The sequence below is a fragment of the Zosterops lateralis genome (assembly GCF_965231275.1).
Source record: "Zosterops lateralis genome assembly, chromosome: 4".
NCBI classification, from domain to species: Eukaryota; Metazoa; Chordata; class Aves; order Passeriformes; family Zosteropidae; genus Zosterops; species Zosterops lateralis.
In genome coordinates, this window is record NC_139765.1 from 47,889,196 (window position 1) to 47,899,940 (window position 10,745).

Consider the following 10,745-nt stretch of genomic DNA (forward strand, 5'->3'; position numbering starts at 1 on the left):
AATGAAAGCAAAAGGCTTTTCATACTGTGACACTACAGTGTACTGAATTGGAATGAACCTTCTTGCTCCTTTGAATGTATACCTTAATACATTAGTTTTAATATGCTGACTAGGATCAAAATTACACTGACGGCAAAAAGTGCAAGCACTGCTTTAATTCATGTATATATACAGTTCTTGTAGGAATCCCTCTAAACTACTTGACATCCTGTACCAGTCTGTTTCACTGAGTAATAACTTTACATAAAATCTTACTTTATATGTTGGTTTTTAATTTCACTGAACATCCCCTTGTCCTTTTAACGCTGGAGAAAAGTAAAACTAAATACTTATGTCACAAGATTTCTTACTGGCACAATTCTAAAAATCCACTTAACAAAAAGTACCTGCCTTTACTCAGACAGCAATACAGTATCATCATATAGCCAAAGGAGTTATATTCATATCAAAAGAAAAACATTTATCAAAATATTTGCTTTCATACTTGTTTACTGTTTATTATTTTAATTTACATCAGTTGCTGCTTGCAAAACTTCCAGGGAAATATTTTTTTTTCTTTTCCCACTGCATAGTAAATACAGCCTTCTTAGTATTTCAGAAGTATAGTACTACAGAAATGCTAGGGCTTGCTTCTGCTCCAAATGAAGTTAATGGGAAAACACCACTGCCTTTAGTAAGAGTTAGGTCAGGCCTCAGATTTGCAGCTTTTGAAACTTCATAGTGGAAAATTTTCTGGCTAATCCTCAGAACTGACTACTTCTACAACTGTATACTATTTACAACTTTATTTATATGTACTTCTTTATTACAATATGTAATATCAATGTTCCTTGTAAAGGTTACTATTTTAAAGAAATTAGACTGAAGTTATTGCCAATCAACCTTTTAATAAACTTAAGTGGGATGACTTTCAGAATTTTTCTCAACATACGATTCAGTTTTTATTCACTCCTGCTATCTTTGAAAATTGCTTAACTACCTTAATTTCAAAGCCTTTTTCAGTGTAATAAAAATGTCCTTTTGGTAGAAGTTTATTGGTCCCGTTTCAAATGACGTTCTGAAACATTCCTATACTGATGAGGACTCATTATTTCAGCAATTTTTCTGTTTCAACACAGTATATAAAGCCATGCCTCTCAACCAATCAACCTCAGTGTAGAAGTGTAAGTGAGGTCAAACAGATTGTTCACCAAATATTTGATCAAGTTGTTTGATCACACAACTGTCTGAATTGTTGCATATGTTGTATAATGTTATCATACAAATTTAAGCATTTCCATTATTGACTGCTGCTCATGTATGTATAGGTTAACTTGCTGGTCATAAAACTACAACAAAGGACAAGATACACCAATACTGAATTGAGACCTCTAGTCTTGTCTCTCCCAAAAATTAAGAAAAAAATCTGTGTTCTTTATGACTGATCAACTCATGATTTTGTGCTTCAGTTGTACACATTTTCCAAAATTAAACTCTGAAGTTAATGTCAAATACTGTGTTGTAACTTTAAATATAACTGACATATTAGAACAGATAGATGGGTAATTATGATAAACTACACAATAGTGCTACTGCAGATAATATAATTTATCAATCCTGTGGTCCCCATCATTCATGCATTTACATTTTGGGAATACAGTGACTGCAAAGGATAATAATTCATAATGGCTACATTCTCAGTACTTCATGCTAGCTCACTAGACAAAATAAAAAAGGTTAATTGTATAACTGGAAAAATGTAAAATTTTATTCCAAGAAAATTAACAAGCTACACAGGTAAATTTTGGCAAATGCAACTTTATATTGAAATCCACACATCTGTATCTTAAAGAAGGAAAGACTCACAGACTCTAATGTATTTCTAAAATACTAAGAAATCATATTATATGCTTTCACAAGTTAAAACTTAAATAATTTAAAACAACCAATACACCAAAATGTGCAGAAAATATAAACAAGACTGTGCCTTCAGTAGAATAAATGCTTCACAAATTGTGCAAGATATCATACTAAGGCTGCGGTCTCCCCATGACAGCTGTCTTAAAATATAAACATACATCAACTGCCTGTGTTTCTCAGAACAAACCAGAAAGGGCGGCACACCTAGGAAAAAAAAAATCATATAATCCCAATGATGTGCATATTGATTTTGGGAACCATTGGAGTAAAAAGGAAAAAAGAGGACTAAGTGATCTTTCATGCACTCCCAAATGACTGACCAGAGTTATTGATTCAATTTTCTTTGCTTATTTGCTTCAATGCTAAACAAAATGGAAGATACTAGATAACCCTTTAAGGCAACATGTGTTTATTCTGAATAATTATAACTGTTCAATTATGACTGGATATTATCATTAACGTTGCCTAACAGACTGATATCTAGCTTTTTAAAAAATATAAATAAGAGTCTATTAAACTTTATACCAAATCAGCAAAAAACACAGAATACAGTTAAATGTTAGTAATTTCACTGTTAAGGAAAATGGTAATTAGAAAGAGTAATATATTTGGAGAAAAAAAAATTAAATTCAAAATCTGAACAAAAACACTGCTTTGGAATGCTCCCCAAAACTTACTCACAAGGCAAACAGATTTGTAAGTGTGATAATCCAATAATGCATGGCACATCTTTAATCAGTTACAGTACTTGAGTCCCCAGTTTTCAGTCTTTGCAAAATAATAATTGTATGAAATGTTTTAAAGGTCTTCGGATGTCTAAAATTAGTTTTATCAACACATTAACCTCATATCAACTTAATTTATTAAGATGTCCAATGCTAATCTTTTTGATGTTCTTATTTTATGTAGTGATATACACAGCATTTAGCACTGATACTTAGCACCTGCTACTTTCATAATCTAGATTTCAACCACATAAAGAAATTCAGGGCAGTAGTTCAGTCTTTTGTTCTTAATTACAAACCTTCAGCAGTGGTCAGCAGGAACACGTTTAGGTTTAAAACAGGATTAGAAGTGAGCTATTGCAAAGACTGCAGAATGTTGCCCAAATCCTTACAGCTGCTGACATCCCATTCTTGATTTTCTCCTCAAGACATGGCTACAGGCCACAATTGCTTAGCAGAGAATGGTAGTGTTTCACAAGGCTAAAGATTTACAGATGCTCCCTCATATAACACAGTAAGGTTCCCTTGGTAACCTGGATTTTCTGCAGTAAAGAAGGGTTGTGCTGAAACAGCGCCTCAGCTCCCTGTTGGAGAAAATGCAGACAAAAGGATTGATTCCAGCTTGGGCAAAACTCATCCAGACAGCGGCCGTTAGAAATCCCCCAGGTACTACAGGCCCTCTTGCAAAAACTCTCCAGTAACAGGCTACCAAATAGGGACCCCACAAGGTCAGAAAGAGGAATGTCATGATGTAGAACATTCTGCTGATTCTCTTCTCCATTTTGAATTCATCTAAAACCAGTAGCCTCCTCCTCCCTGTGGTGTTCGCGTTCTGCCTGATTCCCAGCAAGGTTGGAGGTGTGGGACCCCTTCCAAATCCAGCCAGCCAATTAGCAGCTGCTTGACCACTCGCTCCAGGACCATGAAAAGTCCAGTTCTGGCTCACTGCTGCAACAAACTGGACTGGCTTCATTTTCCTGCGATCGTGAACAAAAAATATCAGCTTGAGGTAGACAAGCTGTGTGGCTAGGAGGATAAGGGCAAGAAGAAGCATAAATCCCAAGGAATCGTTAGCCCTGAAGGAACGATGCTGGAAAGTGCATTGGTCTTCCTCCCTAATGAACGAGTAGGTGCCCACATCTAAAACTGGGGGGAAAGCCATGGCTACAGAGAGAGTCCACACCATACAGATCACAGCCAAACAAGTCCAGAAGGTCAGTCTTTTCGTATAAAAACGGTGGTGGGCAATAGCTAAGTATCTCGTGACGCTTATGCAGAACAACATGAAAGCAGTGTGAAAGCAGGACAAAACCCCCAAAAAGGCAATCACTTTGCAAGTAAGAGTCCCATACGTCCACGTAGAGCCATTTTTTACCGAGGTGAAAACAAAAGGGAAACAAATTGCAGATCTGAGGATATCTGAGCAGCAAAGATCCAACAGGAAGTAGTAAGGAGCTCTATGCAAGGTCTTATCTTTGACTAGCAAAATGGAGATCAGAAGGTTACCCACCACACTGACTCCTATTATGAAACCCAGTGAAGTCAGTTTCAGGAAAGCTGTTAAAGGAGAGAGATTTTGTAAAATGTTGTCAGCTGCATGGCTGTAGTTCGCCATAGATGGATGGATGATATGTATATTGCCTCAGTCAAGTCTCATGATCTATATTTAAGAACAAGGAAAAAATAGATCCATACATCTTACTGAAAATGTAATCCACAAACAGAACTGATCTTGTGTCTAGTCATACAGTACATCCTCTTCTTTCTGATTTGTCATGCCATCAAAATATCTGAAAAAAAATCGAGCTATCAGTTCTTAAGTTAACACAAAATGATGTCAGAAAGTGCTATCAAAGATGTTAATTTATGGACAACCAAATGAAGTTGTAAATTTGAATACTATTGTTTGTTTTTAAAAAACATGAGGCTTTTTTTTTTTACTGACTATTTAGTATGATTGACTATTGGCAGATTTGGCTTGTTACAGTTTCACGACTGACCAATGCCCCTTATATTTGGTAGCACATATAATTTCACAGTTAAAGCCTCAGAGATTTTATGAATCAAAAGATTCCCAGTTTGCAAGCCCAAGAATTAATCACTGACATATTTTTTTAAAATCCCCAAAGACTGCTGATATTTTGACATACCTACATTTATTTTATGGCTACAGTATTTGTCAATGTTTTAAGAGGCAACTGCTGTGTTGATATGGATCACACCCAAAGAAACCCTGCAGAATTTATGTTTTTTAACCCAAGCCACCAAAGCACATTAATCACACAGTGTTAGTTTATGCATTTTGTAAGAAAAACAGTATTCACTATTCCCCTCCCTTCCTCCTGTAAACCACAATTTTATCATTTAGGCTTTTAGAGAAACAGGTATCTAGACAGTCGACAGCAGCATGCTTTAGGGTGTCGTCCCCCCGGCCTCCCCCCCTTCCCCCGTGCTTTAATACAAATCGGTAAAGCCTCGACATAATTCATAATAAGCAACGGTCACTGTAAATACTGAGCAAAAATGGGCAGCACAGCCAAGATATAATGCCCATCCTTTCAGGAGGGTTAGTTTTGGTTATGCCTAAATAAACATATAAATTTTGGGGGGGAGGGGGTGGTTTTTTGGTGATTTTTTTTTTTTTTTTTTTTTTTTTTTTTTAGCTAATTAGGGCTCCGCGATTCCCATTAATTCTCCCAGTAAATCGTATCGGAACACATTTCATGCAATAAAATAAAAGACCAGATCTGTCTGTTGCTGCTTTTTTTCCCCCTGGTTTTGTTTTGTTTTTCTTTTTTCTCCCTCCAGAGCCAGGGACAGGAGCCACAGCAGGCATGATCAGGCTCCTCCGTTATCCACACCAAGTGTTTCCTATGCCACCTCGGCTGTACAAAGGATATTCCCACTGAATCCCAGCAAAATCCTTCCATTCTTACCGTCCACAAAAGAGCCTGATTGCTGCTGTGTAAACAGAGGCTGATCAGATCATGGCATCGTTCTAAACCCATGAAATCAGGCTCCCCCTCCCCCTCCCCCTCCCGGCGGCCCCGCCGCTCCCCCCCTGCGCGGAGCTGTCCCCGCGGCGGGCCCGGCCTCCGCACCGCGGGCCCCTGGCCGCACACGCACCGCGCCCCGCGCTCCTTCCCTCCCTCGCTGCGCTCACGGACACCGCCGACACCGCGCCCGCGGCCGTGCGGGGCCGGACTGCGCCGCGCTGCGAGGCGGCCCGGGGGCCGCCGCCTGGCATCACCGCATCTGCCGGAGCCGTGCGAGAGCCCCCCGCGGCGGGGAGCCGGGGAGAGCGGAAGAGGCATTGTCTCTTAGGGCTTCCATCATGCCACTTCTGTGGAAATAACCCTCGCAGCCCCGAGCGGGAGAGCCCTCTCCGCACGCACCTGCGGCCGCGGCAGCCCCCGGCGCCCCCAGCCCCTCTCCTCCTACCTGTTGGTGCCGGAGATCCCCATATGCCAGAGATGCTCCTTGCCGCCGGCCGGGGGCTGCTTTGCTTTACCCTGGCGGTCTTTTCTATTCTCCTCTACCGTCATTCATTCTTCTTTCTCTCAACCCTTTTGCCTTTTTTTTTTCTTTCCTCTTTTTTTATAAATTTCCTTTTTTTTTTTTTTTTTTTTTTTTTTTTTTTTTTTTTTTTTTTCGGCTCGGTGCCTTGGCGGAGGATCCAGTCAGTGGTTCGGGCGGCGCATGCTCGCCGCGCCTCCCCCCGCGCGCCGGGCCCCGTCCTCCCCTGTCGCAGCGCCGCGATCTCCCCCGACCGCCTCAATGGGGCCCGGCAGGCTCGGCCGCGGCCGCCTCAATGGGGCCCGGCAGGCTCGGCCGCTGTCTCCGACAGGGCACGGCAGCCTCCGCGGCAGCGCGTCCTCAGCGGTGTGCGGGCGGCCCCGGCGGCTGCAGCCTCCTCAGTGAGGGGACGGCGGCATCCTCAGTGACGGGCAGGCAGCCTCCTTGGCGGCACGTTCCCATCGCGATGTATAGGAGAGCTGGATTTATTGGCGAGCCCGGGCAAGCCAGTGAGGGAAGGGAGGGGAAGGAATTAGGTCCTGCGCTCCTTGTTTATGCCTCTGGGCTCCCCCTCCCGCCCCGTTCGCTCACAGCGGGGTCTGGAGGCGCCCGCCGCACGTCGCAGCCCGTCAGGAGAGGGGCCGGGCGGTTTCCTCAGCTGCCGCTGCTCGATCCTCCCGCTCGGGGCTCGTTTTCTCTCCTCCCGATTCCCACCCGGCGAATTCCTTCTTCCTGACCCCCGAGCCAGGGAGGGCTCCTTAAGCAGCGCCGTTGTTGGCGGAGGGCGCGTTCGCCGCGGGCCCGCGAGGAGCCCCGCACCTTTATCCCCCCGGCAGCCCGCGGAGCGATTCCCGCCGCGCAGCCCGAGCCGGCACGGAGCTGTCAGCGCGCCCGCTGCATAGCGGCGGGGATGAGCCCGGTGTCAGCCCGCTCCGCCCGCGGCAGGGCCGGCGTTCCCCCTGGGCGCGCAGGGAGGAGCGCCCGCCCGAGCCGGCGGCCGGCGGGATCGATCCCGCGCCGTCCCGATGATGTCATGCGGGCCCGCGGGCCGGGCGGCGGCGCCGGGAGGCGGCGGGCTGTGGCCTGGGCCGCCGCAGGGCCTCCCGCCGCGCCCCGCCGACCCTCGCTGGGGCCACCGCCGCAAAAGCGGGAGAGGAAGCGGGAAGGGTTGGGGTCCCTCCGCCCTCCCGCCTCTCCGGTCTGTATGGAAGTTTATCCGGGAGAAGTGGGGACGTGAAAGCCGTGCCCCAAGAGTAATTCGCTTTGGCTGCAAGGCACTTGAGGAACAGCTTGGTTTGGGTCGAGAGATTTGGAACCTGAGGAACTTCTTCGCTGGGAGCTTCCATTCAAGCCAGAATAAATCCTCCTGTGGGACAGATTTATAGGGTTGATTCATAATGTGTGTCACATCCGTGAAACCGTTAGTAGACTACAGGCATTTTTTAAGGCTGTTGTCAGGTTGGGGTTCTTTTTTTTTGACGCTCACTAAAAGGCATTGGAATTGGTTGCCAAACCACAAAATTAGGTTCATTAGCAGCCTGACCAAGCTTAGAGGTCTGCAGCCACTGAAAAATACACTTATTTAAAACCAACATCGTGCTATTTCAACCATATGACTTGTTTCAGATTTATTCTTAGGCAGAAAACTGATACAAAGCTCGGGTACCACACTATTTTTATTTTTTTTTTCTGCAAACGTAATTATGAGGACATGATGGTGCTTATCTTTGGGGTGCAGAAGTTAGCTTCAGTTTTAAAAATTGGCATTTTGGGTTGTTGTTAAAGTTACTACTTCAAGTTGCACTTCCCATGTCACAATCACCTAAGCTGTGCAGACCCCTCCAGGTATCCTTTCTTTGTTGTTAAATATATTTATCCACAGTGACACAAACAATGACCTTTGGAGTCATTCTTAAAATGTGAAGGGCAAGGAAATAGCTTTAATGGTCTAATGTAACAAAGAGTTCTCCAAATCCCATGCATGGAAATGAAGCATTTGCAATGCAAGATTAGGAAGATTTATATTATGTGGTACTGAATGACTATAGTATGGTCATGGTCCAGGCCTATTCTTACACTCTGATATACGTAGGAATGAAGATTTTTTGTTAGGAGTAAACAATGCAACACAATCATCATTGTCATAAAAAGATCCAGTGCTGTAGGTTTTAACTTTTTTCTCTCTGGGCTTTTTTTAGAGATGTTACAAAATTACATGGGTATATAACATTTTAAAACTTGCTCTCATTTTAGACCTTTAACAAACTGCTTACAAGTAATCTATGAACTTCAGAATTCATTCAGAGTTCAAGTACCAGTTCAGCATAAATCCATTTGTTGTGATAGGCATAACCAGAGAACAAGTATTCTAATTTTGTTCAACAAAACATAGACATCTAGATTGAAGTGCCATGTAACAAAGTTAGTTTCCTATCATAGAAATCACTGAGAAAGAGATGCATTAGGGAGCAGATGATCTCATTCTGAGACACAAGTCTAAGGTTCCTCCTATGGCTTGAACTCCATTCTGTTTGTTGTAAGGGTAGTCAGTCAAGAGAAACCTTTGTTGCAAAATAAGAGAGGGGAGTGACATAATGCTGTGTTAAACTGTTGCACAGGTAGCAGATCATGGTAGTGAACTGTCCTCCATGTGGGAAAGAAAACCAAAATCCAAGAGTCATGACGCTGAGAATCTGGAAGGTGAAGGCAGATGTCAGACAAAGATGCCTCCAGGAAGCAAGAACGGTTGGAAGGCAGGGAGGAGAGATATGTAAGGACAGGTGATGATGAGGTCTGTGCTAACTAGTTCTTCAAAAGAGCTGGACTAGAGATATGAAAGGTTCAGAAAAAAAGTGTGAGGCAGCCCATGTTGCAAAGTGAGTCAATTAGGGGTTGCCAAGAATAATTTCTTGGGGTTTTGGCACAAGGAAGGATCCTGAGTCTTGAATAAATTGCCCACCACACAATAAAAGGGGCGGTAGCACTAAAGGCAACACAAAGCAGGCTCCAAAACATAGAGGACCTGTGGTCTCAAACAAGCAAATCAGAAGAAGTGATTACTCTTAGGGAAATAAATGTCTTTCCTTGACTCTTTCTTCTTTTTCTACTTATGTACTGCTGTGCTCCATGAAGGAAGGGTAGAAGAAAAGAGTGTAAGTGAAGTACAAGCACAAGCACAAGAGGGTTCATGTACCTTATTAGAGTTAGCAGAAGACTGACTAGAACTTTTGCTAGAAAATGAAAGAGGCAAGACAGTTTCACTGATTTTCTGATTTAGATCAAAGATCAGAACCATCTCCAGGTTTGGTCAACTCTACTGTTAAGTTCTTGAGAGTTACCGTACAGAGCTCTTTCATTTGCTCCTGTTTGAGTTATTTAATTATCATGACCAAGAAAATAACTGGTGAAATATTCAGCTTTGTTAGTGGTGACTGAGGATTCCAAGTATTTGTTTTTTTTTTTTTCCAAATTAGGTACTATTAAGAATGACCAAGGAATGCTGTTTAGTGAATTGGATCCACTAAGTTCATTCCCAGATGAAGATTATCCTTTTGGAGGACTCTACTTTGATGTTCTTCATCTTTGATATCATCTACAGATTTGGGCAGTTCACCACCATGAGGGGATGCTTGGGTGCACATGGCCAAGGAGCCAGGAACTTGAGTGCAGCGATGGGGCACAGTTAAATACTGTTGCAGAGGAATTTGTGGGTATGTAAGCAGCATTTGGGGTACTTGCCAACTCTTTCTTTTGAGTATATGTGCCCTGAAATTCTTTATCACAGTTGTGAACCAGGCGAGGATGCTGAGTGATTCCCATTGTTTTGAACCTTTTCCTCAGAATGGGAGAGGTTTTTGAGAAGTCAGACACTGAGAAATCTCACGAATGGAGTCTGAGGTAGAGGTTGTGTTAGAAGAAAGGCTAGTGATGACAGTTGAAAAGATGGGGTGAGATATTGTCCTCACTAAGGTCAGCAATGTCTCTCAATTTCAGTGGAATGGGATTTCAGCATGAGGCCAGTAGTTGTCAATAGCTAAAATCTAAAGTACTCAAGTCCCTTTTGTCTTGAACATTTCAGTAATTAATGTTTTTACTGACTTGAAATTCATATATATGCAATGTCAACCCATTCTGCATAATGTAAATTTAAGCACTGTAGGATTTTCTAATATTTCTATAACACAGGAAAGACAATCTAGAAGGTGTGCCCATCCCTGCGCAGAGGCCAGCACAAGATTTATGTGTTGCTTGAGAATCTGTGATAGATGCTGCTAAAGTGCATTCTTTTCAAAGGGCTCAAGGAATTTTTTACAAGGGAACTTTCTTGCCCATGCAGTAGATTTGTGAAACTTCGGAGTAGCATTTAAGCAGGACTTAAATAATTCAGAGACCTGTGTAGGACCCCTGCACAATAGAGAATGTCACCTGCAATATATTTGGTTCTAATCCTTAATAAAGTGTTTTCAAAGTAAAGACATTTGTTGGCAGTGTCTGGCTCCTGGGTTGGCTCTCAACACAAACATAAATTTCACTCCACACTGAAAATCTCTTTAGTGGTCTCTGCCTCAGTGATGCATATTTTCACCTACAACAAAATTACATTAA

The 10,745-nt window shown here is 42.9% G+C and overlaps 1 protein-coding gene across 1 annotated transcript; it reads right to left on the reverse strand.

The window, feature by feature from the left end:
* Window positions 1–506: 506 nt before the first annotated feature.
* On the reverse strand, window positions 507–6,838 carry GPR85 (G protein-coupled receptor 85). The gene is made up of 2 exons (XM_083860672.1): window positions 6,066–6,838; window positions 507–4,414 (listed from the first exon to the last, which is right to left on the reverse strand). Exon 2 carries the CDS (start codon window positions 4,237–4,239, stop codon window positions 3,127–3,129), a length of 1,113 nt encoding a protein of 370 aa, XP_083716798.1. The 5' UTR covers window positions 4,240–4,414; window positions 6,066–6,838; the 3' UTR covers window positions 507–3,126.
* Between the last annotated feature and the right edge of the window lie 3,907 nt (window positions 6,839–10,745).